General features: G+C 33.8%; 1 protein-coding gene across 1 annotated transcript in view; it reads right to left on the bottom strand.

The window, feature by feature from the left end:
* LOC140442434 (uncharacterized) overlaps positions 1-14,765 on the bottom strand; it is a 47,209-nt gene extending 32,444 nt beyond the window's left edge. Inside the window, exon 1 of the mRNA XM_072533506.1 lies at positions 13,791-14,765. Within this exon, the coding sequence (XP_072389607.1) occupies positions 13,791-14,765 (975 nt within the window). The remainder of the gene's footprint in view (positions 1-13,790) is intronic.
* Positions 14,766-14,981: the final 216 nt, after the last annotated feature.

Here is a 14,981-nt window from a genome sequence, read left to right as displayed (position 1 = left end):
AACGTCCCCGGAATGCAAAAAGCATCTCATCTAGTGTTAAGTGAGATTCAGAAACGCAATTAAGTTTTCATTTCTGATTAAATTATTAATGTTTATATCACCTACAAAAATATGAACATCAGATCTATTGATATTATCCATACATCAAATAAAATTATAAATATAAGCGGCCACTTCTTGACTGGCAACCCATTATCAATGTGCTCTGCTAATTTTAAATGTATTTAAAAATGTGAGTTTGATTTCCTACGTGATAAACGTAGTGACATCGACTACCAAGAGAACGACTTTTCGCACCATGCTGAACACGGATGGCAAACTGCTAGAATCAACGGAAGATAAACTGAAAGAATGGGAAAACTATATTAAAATTCTTTTTCACGATATACGAGAAGAACCAAGATTGGAAAATAACAACGAATGACCAACAATTCTGAAATCTGAAATCATAAATGCAATTAATCATCTTAAAACAAATAAAAGCCCAGGCCCAGAAACGTTAAAATTAATCATCGAAGATAATATCGAAATATTTGTCCTTTTATTCAATCGCATTTATGATACAGGCAAAATACCCCAAGATTGGCTGGAGTCAATATTCATCCCACTACCAGAAAAGCCAAACCCACAACACTGCAATGAGTTCCGTCTGATAAGCCTTATGAGTCATACAGTAAAAGTCCTACTAAAAATCGTACATAATCGTATCTATAGAAAGTGCGAAACAATCATCGGAGACGATCAGTTTGGATTGAGCCGGCATGGGAACGAGAGAAGCCCTGTTCAGTTTACTAGTTCTCGCCCAAAAGTGCTACGACCAACAGAAAGATATATTTATATGCTTTATAGACTTCGAAAAAGCATTTGATAGAGTAAGACACGACCTACTATTAGAACGTTTGCAAGAAGTCGGTTTAGATGGAAAGGACATCAAATTCTTAAAAAACTTGTATTGGAACCAAAACGCCAGAGTTAGGATCGAAGGTTCCACATCCGCAGAAGTAGAAATTAGGAAAGGAGTTAGACAGGGACGTGTTCTGTCGCCTCTGCTGTTTAATCTTTACTTCGAGTTTCTATTTAAAGAAGCATTGGAGGATTCCAAGGATGGAGTCAATGTGAATGGCGTAAATATCAACAGTATCAGATACGCCCATGATACAGTGTTAATTGCGGATTCCGACTTAGGTCTACAACGACTCATCGACAAGACTAACTCGACCTGTGAGCAATTTGGTATGAAAATAAACATTAAAAAAACCAAAGTGATGTCAATCCGAAAAAACCAAAACGTACCTCAACCTTGAACAATAAATGGGCACATTTTAGAACAGGTCAATAGATTTAAGTACCTGGGATGTTGGATCGATAGCAGCCTAAATCCTGATCTAGAAATAAGATCGAGAATAGAACAGGCCAGAAAATCTTTCGAAAAAATAAAAAAACTGCTTTGTGATTCTCGAATAAAACTCGAAATTCGACTACGTTTATCAAAATGCTACATCTGGTCGACTCTTCTATATGCAGTTGAAACGTGGACCCTTAAAACATCAACCGTAAATAAATTGGAGGCCTTTGAAATGTGGATCTACCGGAGAATACTCAAAATTTCATCGACATCGCATACCTCAAACGAAGAAGTGCTGCATAGAATAGGCAAGGAAAGAGAACTTTTTAACACAGTAAAAGTTAGAAAAACATCATACCTAGGCCACATACTGAGAAATAATAAGTACCAATACGCCCAACTTATAGTGAAAGGAAAAATCGAGGGAAAGAGAGGCCTAGGAAGGAAAAGACTATCGTGGCTCAGAAACATCCGACAATGGACAGGGCTAAATTTTGAACAGCTAATAAGAACAGCTGAAGATAGAGAAGAGTTTAAAATTGTAGTAGTCAACCTCCACTGAGGAGAGGGCACTTTAAGAAGAAGAAAAAGTAGTGACATATTTACTGAATGTATTTCAATAAATTAATAAAAGTATTAAAAGCTGTTAATATAAGGAATTGAAATATTTCTCAAACAAATGTTAACAGATAGTTTTTTTGTAAAACAAAGTCGAAAACAAATAATGTAAGTCCATAGATATGTGTATTAAAACAATATATACATACGAATATAGTTTTATTTAATATAATAAATACTTTAAAAATAGCTTTCAATATTTATTAAAGATAATCAAATTATAACACGATAAACAAAGTTTAAAAAGTAAAAATTTTTATTAACATGTAAAATAATGTTTTACATTTAACTAAAAATATAATCTTACCGATATAAATGAAAGTTGTGATGAAAGAAAGCAACCGCAGAAACTCTTTGTAAACTCTTTCATTCTTTCATTGAGCATAACTTTTTCCTGTGTAAAAGAGCCAAAACCCCATCATTTATATCAGCCTCATAACAGTCGTTGTTGAATTAAAGAGGACAATGGAAGTCTCCACTCCTTTAATTGGTTTGAATTGTGCTCCAAGAAAAATGGCAAAAGGCCTTTCTGCCAACTTATTGATCTGAATATAATTCAGCTTACCACCTCAATAAATTGCTTTCGATTAAATGCTAATTATAGGGGTTGATATTAACTTCTGAAAAGGAGCAAAAACGGAGATGTCAACACAGGTAGCGCTCTCAATATTAAAGGCTTACAATCAATGAACAAAACACTATTTACAAAAGGAAATGATTATTATCAAATGTTAAAATTTAGGAAAATTAACGTGTCCGTTATAGCGAATATTTAGACATTTTGACAATTTACGAAAATTACAGATGAGTAAAATAATCTTTAAAAGTTTTAACCTTGAGTTTGGTTTAAAGTTGTTGTATCTTTAATAAATACGTACCTTTTGCAATAGTAGTTTTTATGTAAATGTTTACTTCTTTTTTCTGAATTGGTATTTTAATGTAAATAAAATTACAAAAAATTATTCAGTAGTTTGAATTAAGATTACAAAGTAAAAGGGAAAATTCCAGTGGTTGGCTATATACCGTAGTTTAAAAAAAAACATGTTACAGTGGGTGGTATAGTAGACTAACGCGAAGCTTTATACTAAGTTTTCTTTATTCTTAAAATTTAAATAATATTTTAAGAATTAAATAATTTTATTAATTATTTATTATTCATATGTTAAACAACTTATATTATATTTAAATAAATCAATTAATAATAAATAAATTTATAATCAATAAATTAGTATGTTTGCTCTTAACGCCACCTGTTGACGTATTAAAAAAGCATACATTGTTTACTTGTGACACACCTGTCAAATTCAAACATTATTATTATATTATTATAACTGGTTATTCAGTAGTTTGAAATAAGATTACAAAATAAAAGGGAAAATTCCAGTGGTTGGGTATATACCGTAGTTTAAAAAAAAAGATGTTACAGTGGGTGGTATAGTAGACTAACACGAAGTTTTGAAATACCTATTAAAATCAAACAAAAAATTATTAAAAAACTAATATTAAGATAATTGATAATATGTATATGATATGTTTATGATATATGAGATAATAATAATATTGAAGTCCATTGGAGTCATATGTCGCCATGTTACCTAATCCAACGGTAACTTTAACATCTTAATATTTTATAAGAAATACTGTAAACCAAATGTAACTAATTATTTTTTTAACGGGTTTTTACCCATATATTCAGTGGCTACATTCATGTACTCCTAGACACTAATGATGAAATATGGATTCCGAAAACGTTTTGTCTAACATAGCCCGTTGGGGTTTTTAAATATATACCTTTTACAAAGGATTTTAATAAATTTTTTAATATATGGTATACAGCCAACTACAGGAACGTAGATTCCTTGTGGATTTGAATGTCTAACATGTCTGGATCGTCTTTTACTTTATTTTTAATAAAAGATCTGGAGAGTAAATCTGCAATATACATATATTTTCCAGGCAAGTAGATTATTGTATAGTTATATTTGATCAATTTTAATTTAAGTCTTTGTAATCTATTGGCAACTTTACATATATCTTTGGTGTCTATGCTTACAAGTGGCTTATGGTCACTTTTTACACAAATTTTATTACCATATATGAAATGATGAAACTTACTTAGACGGAAATATATTGCAAGATATTTTTTTTCCATCTGTGCCCACTTTATCTCTGATTCTGTCAAGTTACGTAATCAGAATGCTATCGGTTTTACATTCTGCAACAAGCAACCACCAATACCATTTTGACTATATCCGAATACTATAGAAAATATCACACCGAGAGTGCAGTACGGCTAATATAGGAATGCACAATTGCCGGATTTCACGCCTTGTACTTGGCAATACAAACAGGTCCAAGTGGTAGTCACAGAACCGTACCCAGATCTCTACGCCGGGCTCTGTTATTTATTATAAAATATTATATTGATAAAATAATTGCGTTCAAGTAGCCAAATAAGAGGCATGAATTTGAATAAAAAGACCTTAAGTTTTTAGCGAGAATTTTATTATAAAACTGTATACTTTATTAAACTAACAAATGTATTTTAAATTACATTTCTCGAGAGCTATAAATATACCGGGTGGAACCTCCGGTAACTCGATTTCCCTGCACCCAGCCCAATATCCAAGAAAAACTTTTTCTTTTGTAAATATGTGAAAAATTATCACGAACGGGATTATCGAAAAAGCTTTGCACGTTTTTTAATCCCGGCGATGTTATTAAAAAAACAAGTTGCGCACTTGAATCACTGCGAAATTTTAACACCTACTATGAAATTTTTTTTGTGGAAATCTGAAGTGCAGATTTTGTCCTTGTTAAAACATAATGCAGTCTCGCATTTTTTACACACAACATAAGTTTACCTAGTTCCTTGGCATAGCAACCTGGTAGTTTTCAGCGAAACCTTGTGTTATTTCATATGGGATAATGGTTTTTCTTGCCCACACTTGACCAGATGAACAGGTATAAGGTTTATAGTGTAAGTTATTTAACATTATATTATATTTATACTTTATTAAACTAACAAATATATTTTAAATTACATTTCTTGATAGCTATAAATATACAGGGTGGAACCTCCGGGAACTCGATTTCCGTGCACCCAGCCCAATATCCGAAAAGCCTATACTCTGATTGGACTGGTGAATGAATTTTATTGGTTATACAGTGTAAAATAATCGAGGTTACTCACAGATATTCAATTAATTATACTAAAGTCGTTCTCTACATCCGAGATGTCGGATTCGCTTTCGCTACTCTCCCCTGTGTTCACGTGTATTATCAATTGGTCTACGTCATTTTGCAGGTTGTCCACAGTTCGCAGTTTCCGTTTTCTCAACAACATGAGTGACATAATTGCACCAATTTTGCTCTGTGGCGAGTGAGAAACCGTCGTCGATCAACTGACGTACCTCGTCGTTTTTAAAAGTGGTATTATGGGTACCTACATATCGCTTAACTTGGTTCCACACCATTTCTATAGGATTCAATTCACAGTGATATGGAAGAAGCCTTAAAATATAAACATTATGTTGTGAGGCATACTCATCAAGATGATACTTATCGTATTGATCTTTAAAAGCACGCGCTGCTTCTAATAGCTCGGATTTCAAATAACACTCCTCGAAAAAAATGTCTTTTTCCACTAGCCATTCCTTGATTGCAGCTTTATTCCAGGAATTGGTAGGAAATCTCTCTTTACGGGAGTGGTACGATGCATTGTCCATTACAATGACATTCCTGCGACCATTATTTGGTAAATTTGATATTTATGTCTCCTTAAAGCACGACTCAAAATATGCGACATCCATTACATCGTGATAGTCGCCATCATTTTTCTTTGTCAGAAAAACATGCTGTGTGCCAGGAAGGAAACCTCCTGAAAAACCTGCATGCAATAAAACATATCGTGGACCTCGTTTAGTAGGTGCTTTTAAGCCAGTACTTAAACCTTTGAAAAAAGCATCACCACTGTTTTGTATCGAAGTATCGCACCATTCGTAATTTATAGATTGGCCAACATTAACCCACGATTCGTCCAAATATATGATATTGCAATGGTCTTTTCGCAAACGTCGTATAGTTCTCAAATAATTATGGCGCCAATGAATAATATCCTCTCGCTCCACCATGATGCTTCTTCGGTCACGTTTCTTATAAACAAATCCAATATCTTTCAGAAGTCTGTATAAAGTAGAAAGAGACAACATCTGTATATTCTCATTACCTTGTATGAAGTTATGTATATGCTTTAATAATGGTTGCAAATTTTTCATGAAAAATTCACAATGAACAATTCTCCGTAGAATACTTCTTACACCCTCGTCATATGTGAATATTCTAGAATTTGATTATTGACACACTCGTTTTTTACGTTTTTTTGGCGATTTCAACGTTCCACTCTGTTCTTTTTCTTTTTTGAAATTGTAAATGCTTCTTTCGCTAACACCAGTCATCAGCAAAGTACGTCTTACAGCAGCACTTACATTAAGTTGTTCCGTATTTTGTAAAAAACACAACACATTTAACACTACGAGTTTAGCGCAACCGTTAAATAATTCACCGGATTTAAACTTGTGGGACTCCATGCTCTCTGTTGAAACTCGGACTAAATTTTGAAGTGTAGTTTCGTTTTCCAAAAGCACTTTCACTCCCTACCCATCCTTAGGATTGGTAGGGGGTGAAATAGGGAAAGCTTGGAGTTTATCAAATACTAATTATGACAAACAAGTTTATGGCCATATTTAGGTGATTATGTTAATGATGGTAATTTGTAGCAGAAATTTTACAAAAGAAATGAAGACCTATTTATAGAAACAACATAACTGTATTTTTAATATTTTACATACAATAGAAAAAATCTAATTTCTATGAAAGAATTGGAAATTTGAATATTATATATAATATCTATAAATAATATCATTTCCAAGTTTCCAAATTCTTTCCTAGAAATTATGTAGGTTTTTTCTATTTTATGTAAAACATTAAAACTACAGTTATTGTATATTGTTCTTGTGAAGAGGTGTTCAAATGTTACTCTTATGAATATGATTCAATTGTATATCTCATGTTGACGTTTTATATGCAAAATTCATAGTTTTCGTTGTCAATAACTCATCAATGCCTTTTTATTCCACTGTATACGTATACATGATATAAAATATTTTACTCGTACTGCCGGCAGATGCATTTTATCCAAGCCGGTCCTGTGAGACAATGAGCAATCAACAGCTGGAGAAAACCGACAACCCTGCGCGTTTATTCTCCATAAGAAAAGCATTGCCGTATCTTACCCGTATTGCACTCTCAGTGTGACATTTTCTACAGGTCCAGGTATTTTATTTCCATTACTTGTTTAATACTGATGCCATCAATTTCTATTTTACATCTGGCTGATTCTTTGCTGACTAACTATTATTTTAGTTTTCTGAGATGAAAATGCTCTTATGTTAAATCTGTGGACCAGTCTTTGCAGACTATATTCATTTTGGGGTATCAATATTGCGTCGTCTGCGTAACAGAGTATTTTAATTTCATCATTTTCCATTCTGTATCCTCTTCCTTTGTTAATGATTTTGATGATTTCATCCATGATCAAATTGGATGGCATGGGGTTCAATGAATCCCCTTGTCTTATCTCTCTACCTATTACTATGGGTTCTGTAAGTTGTCCATCTATTCTGACTTTCATTTTGTTGTTTTGGTAGATGTTATCGATAGTTTTTTTATATTTAGGGGAACTTCTTTATTATACGGAAGATGGATTACATCCTTGAGTCTTACTCTGTCAAACGCTTTCTTTATGTCAACCAGACACAGAAATGCTGGTCTATTATACTTTAGTGATTTCTCGGCAATTTGTGTTATAACGAATACTACGTTTGTACACGATCTTCCACTACGAAAACCCTGTTGTTTATCTGCTAAACTTCCTCTGATTTATTAGCACTTGTAAAATTTTAGTTGTAAGTTTTAGCGTAGTATTTAACAAGTTTATACCTTTGCAGTTTTCTGGCTGTTTTTTATCTCATTTTTTAAATAGTAGAATTAGTTCGCTCGTTCTCCATTCTTTCGGTATTTTATTGTGTTTTATAATTTCATTAATTAATGTTGTTAACTCGTTTGGTATCCCATCTTTACCTGCTGCTTTGCTGTTCTTCAGGTTTTCGAGTATTTTCCGAACTTTCTGTACATTTATATTAAGTTCCTCATTTATAGTCATTTCTGGTGTTTCCAGTTCTAGTGTCGTTTGTTCTTCCTCTGCATAAAACTTTTTTAGGTAGTGAATCCACGTATCCTTTTGTATGTGTTTTGGTTCTATTAGTTCCTTTACCTCCGTTCTTTGGCCTCTTATGAAACCCCATATTTCCTTTAGTCCAAAATATAATGACACAATCAATCGGACGAAGGCTCAAGCGAAAGATCTTTTATCTATAAACTAGTCACAACTCAACTCAACAGAATCTAACAGTAGAAGCCCAACTAATTCCTAAGGATTATGTTATGCGAGCGCTAACGTCGTAGCGTTAGCAGCGCCGCATTAGTATCGGCGCAACCGGACAATGGTACTACCATGGAATAAATTATACTAAAGAACATCCCAGAGGTACTTTTCAGTGCGTCACAGTTTTTCGATTTCTTTCTAATGCATTAAGTTGGATGTGACGGAAAAAGCGATAGTTCCGTGATTAAAAAGAATTATATTTCAGCGTTAGAATAAGCTTACATACATAAACGGTTCTTTCCTAACCTACGTTTGATTCGTTGATATTTTAATGCGCGCTTTCTCTAGCCAATCAAATACGCCTATACTGACAGTTGACGTAAAACATCGTCCACGCTGGCCATTCTTTCGAAGTGCTGAACAGCAAGTGACGGCTGTCGTTCAGGTCAGAGGTCAGTATTTGTACATATTATTGGGTGTTTATTTGTATTTGTGTGTGGCCAAGATGACAAGATATACCGAAAAAGAACAAGTACTAATATTAAAATTGCTTAAATATTTTCAATTGGAAAAGGAAGCTGGACAAACATTATTACCAATTTCTGCTGTTCATAAAGTAAAATGAAAATTACCCTGAAAATAAAATTGTTTTATTTACTGTTTATTTCAGCGTGTTGCTGAGGCGTTAGAAATTTCTTTGCCAACTATAAGGCGATTAGCAAATGAAGGAATCCAAAAAGATTCTGATTATACCAACAAAGTAAGCGAATCAGTAGCCACTAGTTGTAAACCCAACTTGATTTTAAATAAATACCAACATACCATTAGGACTCGTATATACGGAATGTTTAGTAAAGATAAGTTAAAGTCTCTATGTACGTATACATTTATATCTGTGGCTTGGAATAAAAAGGGCTGGTGTCACAACATGTAAACTCCAGTAATCGGCCATTTTTTTGTATTTGGCCACATAGTAACCACCTTTACCACATAGTAACCACTTCTACAGCAGAGGCTTCTCTGCTGTAGAAACTTAAACCTTAAGTTAAAAATACGACTGCTGAGGTGCTATGTGCTATCCGTATTATAATACGGGATGGAAGCGTGGACACTGAAGAAAATTGACGTGAGGAGACTGAAGGCATTCGAGATGTGGATGTACCGAAGAGTACTAGAGATCTCATGGGTAGATGGAATAACTAACGTTGAGGAAATGTGACGTATGCATAAGGAAAGAGAAGTACTAACAATTAAGAGGAGAAAAGTATGATATATGGGTCATGTGATGAGAGGAGATAAATATCTAATACTCCAGGTCATTATGCAAGGAAAAATCCGGAGAAAAAGATCCATAGGAAGGAGACGTAACTCATGTAATACCGACTTATTTAGAACCGCGGTCTCAAAATTAAAAATCGATGTGATGATTGCCAACTTTCGACGCGCAGACAGCCCCTTTAAAAGAAGAAGATACAAAAATTCAATAAATGAATCATTTTGTCGTCAATTTTAAATGTTTCCATATTTATCAATTTAATAAACAATATTGTTTACTTTATATTTTTATTAATATACGGGATTACCCCCATCACAAAAAAAATATATCTTAACATATTTTGTAATAATCAAATCTACTCAGATGGCCTTGCAATAAAAATACTAGTAATTCCACAAGCTTTTCACTTGTGGGTAAGTACGATCATGGCATCTGTCAGATTCTTCAATAAATATATGAAATAATTCTCGACACACCTAATTCATTCTATGACGTCATAATTAATGACGCACTGAAAAGTACCTCTGGGATGTTCTATAACAGAAATTTCGTTCGTATACGTTACTAAATAGTAGAGCCATTGTCCGGTTAGGCTGACGCTAACGTTTGTCTTATCTCTAATTTATACATCTTATAGCGAAAACTTCAAAATCAATAAATCTCAACTGAGAATAAACAAACTTTTGCTTCCAAAGGCAACTTATAATATTTTGTTTTTGTTATTATTAAAGCCAACGAATTTTGTGCCAAAGCTTTTAGGACATACGTTAGTTCTTTATGAACATTAATTTTTTTCCTAAAATTAGTAATAAAAAAAGTTTTGCATATTTTCTATATGGTTCCACCTTAAAACAACGTGTATGAAATGTACTATCCAGAATACTTCGTTCAATATTTTATAACTTTAAAGTAATTAAGATTTTAATGCAACAATATTTTGATTTATGATAATTCTCTAAGCACCCACTAAATTTTCAATCTCAATTGAATTTTTTACTTAGTTGTAGTTATTCAGTTAAAGATATTTTAGTAATAACTCCCACAGTTTTCTAATTAAGTTACTAATATGTGAATATAAAATGCTCACCTATACCAGAAACTGAACTACTCAAACTCACATCCGCTTGGGGATACGTTAGCAAGTGAAAATTAAAAGCCGCAGTATAATATCATATATATTTGCTTTAGTTTTGTTTAGAACTTAGTCCAAATAATAAATGGCGGTGTGTGTTTTGCTAATGACTTCATTAAACGTTGCGGTAATTATACTTTGAGTATATACAATCATACAAAGACGTTGGGAAAGATAAAGTGTATGCTTGCTTGTAATTAAACAAAAATTAACATAAGGAGGAGACAAGTTAATTATACTATTAAAAAGCATATGTTTTTTCCTTTGCTTTTATGGTATAGATATGTAAATTACGCTGAAAATAACATTTTATACTTTATTTTCTTATTTACTACATAATTATCTCTCAAAGTTTATAACAAAATAAAGAAATATCAAGTAAACTAAATGATATTCCTTAAAACATTATTGATCAAAGGGTATTTCTCTTGAAAATGTATATTCCATACACGATTATTATTTTTTTCTTTTTTTCATTGGTCCTTTAAGTTACTTTAAGTTCTTTAAGGTCCTTTAAGTTTACCAATTCTTAGTAGGTTTTGTTCTGCTCGACGACAATCTTTCACTTTGTTCTGTACATAATCTTATGTCTGTCGCCCAACGTGAGACTTTCTCAGCACATGAATCACTACCTTTTATTCAAAGGAACATAATTCTAAACACTTTGTGAGACTGTTATTTTGTGAATTTAAGTGCATGAATGTAACAACTTACACTGACCAAATTTAAAAGTGTGTATACTCTTTGCAATTAAATATCCTTTTAAACTGCCTTGGTGTGCTACTATTACAACATTTTGGTTTAACTGTGCTGTATGATTATCAGTTTGGACTATCCCGTTATTTGTATATCGTCTAATGAGCAAGTATAAACTAGTAGAAGTGCTTCCGAGTTCACAAAAATTTAAGAATTTAGGTCAGAATCAACAATTTCCCCTCAAGAAACTTCCTCGTTAATTGTCAGACAGTTACAATATTAACCGAAGATCACCCATCACCAGCAATTACAGGATAGTTTGAATTGTGTATCACGAATCATTATCTAAAATTTCTTGTACCGGCATGTAAGTAGTATTTTGTTTGTTTCTAATTTATTTCAATTCAATAAATTATATATATATATATCGGTTTCAAAACGTCTTGCGTCGTTGTCCGATGCCTAATTTCCACGAATTTCTATCATTCCATTGTTCTTCGGTCAAGTCTCGGGAGCTCATTGCCTTTGTTATTCCCTCCTTCCATGTTCTTTTTGGTCTTCCTCGTTTCTTACGATTTGGTGGTATCCATTTCATGGCGATTTTCGGTAGTCTTGTTTCTGGCATTCTTTGAACATGGCCATACCATATAAGTTGTTTCCTTTCTATGTCTGTTGTCAGTGATCCATCTACCCCCATCCTATTTCTTATTTCATCGTTTCTAATTCTGTCTGCTCTAGATATTCGAAGTGATCGTCTAAATACATCCATTTCTGTTGCTTCGAGTTTTCTTTTATTGCTTTCTGTTAGTCTCCATGTCTCTGTACCATAGGTTAAGCTGGTTTTTATGAGAGATTCATAAATATTGTATTTTCGTCTTTTACCAATTTCTGAGCTCCAAAGAACTCCGTTAAGGCATCCAATTGTTCTACGGGCCTGGGTTATGCGTTTTCTAATTTCCCTATTGTCTGTGCCTGTGGTGTCGAAATCAATTCCTAGGTAGGTATATTCAGTGCAGAATGCAATTTCGGTTGTGTCCATCTGAATGTTGGATAGTTCTGCGCCTATTGGGAGATATTTTGTTTTTTGTGTATTGAGTTCTAAACCCCACTTCTTGTATTCTTCCTGTAGTTTTCTGGCCATATATGTCAGGTCTTCTTTATCGTTGGCTATAAGGACTTGATCGTCTGCAAACTGTAGGGTATATAGGCAAGTTTCTCCCAGATCAATGCCCATTCCTCTACACTTTCTTTTCCACTGATACAGTGCTTTCGCCACGTAGATTTTAAACAATGTGGGGGATATGCAACACCCCTGCCGGAGTCCCTTGTTTACAGGAAATTTTTTTGAAAGTCTATTTCCAATTTTTATTCCCGACGTTGATCCTTCATAAAGCTGTTTAAGGGCGTTAATTACTGTGTGGTTAATGTTTGTTTCCTGCAAAACTTTCCATAGCTTTTTAGCGGGTACAGTATCATAGGCCTTCTGAAGGTCTATAAACATAAGGTGGGTTTCTTGATTGGTACTTGATCTTTTTTCTATTATTTGTTTCAAAACAAACACATTATCGGTGCAGCTCCTTCCCGCTCTAAAGCCAGATTGTTCCTCTTCTTCTTGTTCCTTATATTCTTGTTCGATAATGTCTCGAAGTATCCTTCCATATAGGCGACTTAAGGTACTGGTTACTGATATACCTCGATAGTTTGAGCAGTCCAGTTTACTTCCCTTCTTATGTATAGATGATATAAAGGATACTTTCCACTCATGCGGGACTGGTGCACCGTTTAGATATTGGTTTATACACCAGGTTAATCGTTCAAACAGTTTGTTAGTACCGCATTTGATTAGTTCTGCTGGAATTCCCTCCGGACCTGCAGCTCGACCATTTTTTAGTAGTTGTATCGTTTTTATGACAGTCCTCTCATCGATGTTTATCGTTTCTCCCTGTATGTGTATTTCAGTTGGAGACATTTCTCTATATTCCTCTCTGTTTTCTGTTAATAGATTTTCGTAATGTCGGATCCAGTTCTCTGTTGTTATTAATTGTATGTTTGTTTCTCTTTTTTCATTTGATTTAACTTTTGTCAGGAATTTCCACGTCTCTGAGCATTTTCTACCTCCCATATATGTGTCTATCTCTTTGCATTTTTTGTCCCACATTTCTCGTTTAGCTGTGTTTACTAGTTGTCGTGTTCTTTTTTTAATATCTTTGTATTCTTCTCTATCCAACTCCTGTTTTGTATTTAGCCATTTGTGGTATGCTTTTTTCTTCCGAAGTACTAGTTCTTCAATTTCTTGATTCCACCAAAGTTTTTTACTAGCGGAATTAGTTTTTAGTCCAATGGCCTCCTCTGCTGCTTCTTTGATGCTACTTGTTATGTTTTCGTAAATTTGTTCTACTGACTGGTCTTCTATATTATGTAGCAACTTTTCGTCTAATCTGTGCTGGTATAGGTTTCTTGTGCTTTCGTTGATAAGGCTGTTTAAGTTATATCGTTTGTTCGTTATTACTTCTGTTTGTTGAGGTTCCTCATTAACGTTATTGTCCTTGTTAGATTTAAAAGGAAATACCATTTTTGTCCTAACTATATAGTGGTCGGAACCACACGTCGGTCCTCTAAGTACTCTTACATCATTCACTTTTAAGGTAGTGCTTTGTTTGACTATTACATAGTCAATGATCGATTTTAGATTCCTTGTATGTTGTACCCATGTGTATTTGTGAATATCCTTGTGTTTATAGAAGCCGTTCATTATTCTCAGAGTATGACTCTGACACACTTGGATCAGCCTTTCTCCATTGTCATTCAGGTTTATTTCACCGTAGGGACCGATCACCTCACTGTTTATTCTTTGACCCACCCGGCTATTCAGATCTCCCAGTATTATCAGTTCTCGTGACTTTCCTATGTTGGTGATTATGTCGTTCAATTTTTCGAAAAACTCGTCCTTAGCAGCAATTGATTCGTCATCTGAGATGGCGTAGACTCCAAGAATTGTCACTGGCGTTTGATTTATGTTGATATTAACACGTATGATGTTTTCGTCGATTGTCTCGAAATCAGTTATTTTGTGTTTGAATTTTTTGTGTATCATTACAGAGACTCCTCTCTTTGCTCTTTGGTGTTTTGGGATGCCACTGAATATGTGTGTATAGTTATTTACAGTTTCTGTGCCAGTTCCTTTTTTCTTAGTCTCCGTCAAGACTACTATATCCATGTTGGCGTTTTTCAGTTCATGAATAACTTCTTCCATTTTTACTCTTATTCCCTGGACATTCCATGTACCAATATTCAATATCCGTTTCCGTAGCTTGTGTCTTTTTCCATATAATCCGTCCGAAATTCCGAGGCAAGCATTAGGCTTTTTAGTAATTTCCAGTTTTTACAAGTGACAGGGAACTGGCCTGACGCCTAAACCCCCAACCTGGAGGACCAGGTAATTTTTCCTCAAGGTTTCCTTCCTCTAGAT

The sequence above is a fragment of the Diabrotica undecimpunctata genome, chromosome 5 (genome assembly GCF_040954645.1).
Source record: "Diabrotica undecimpunctata isolate CICGRU chromosome 5, icDiaUnde3, whole genome shotgun sequence".
In the NCBI taxonomy this organism is placed as follows: Eukaryota; Metazoa; Arthropoda; class Insecta; order Coleoptera; family Chrysomelidae; genus Diabrotica; species Diabrotica undecimpunctata.
Note: the sequence above shows the minus strand (reverse complement) of the source record. Positions and strands in the feature narration are given on the sequence as shown.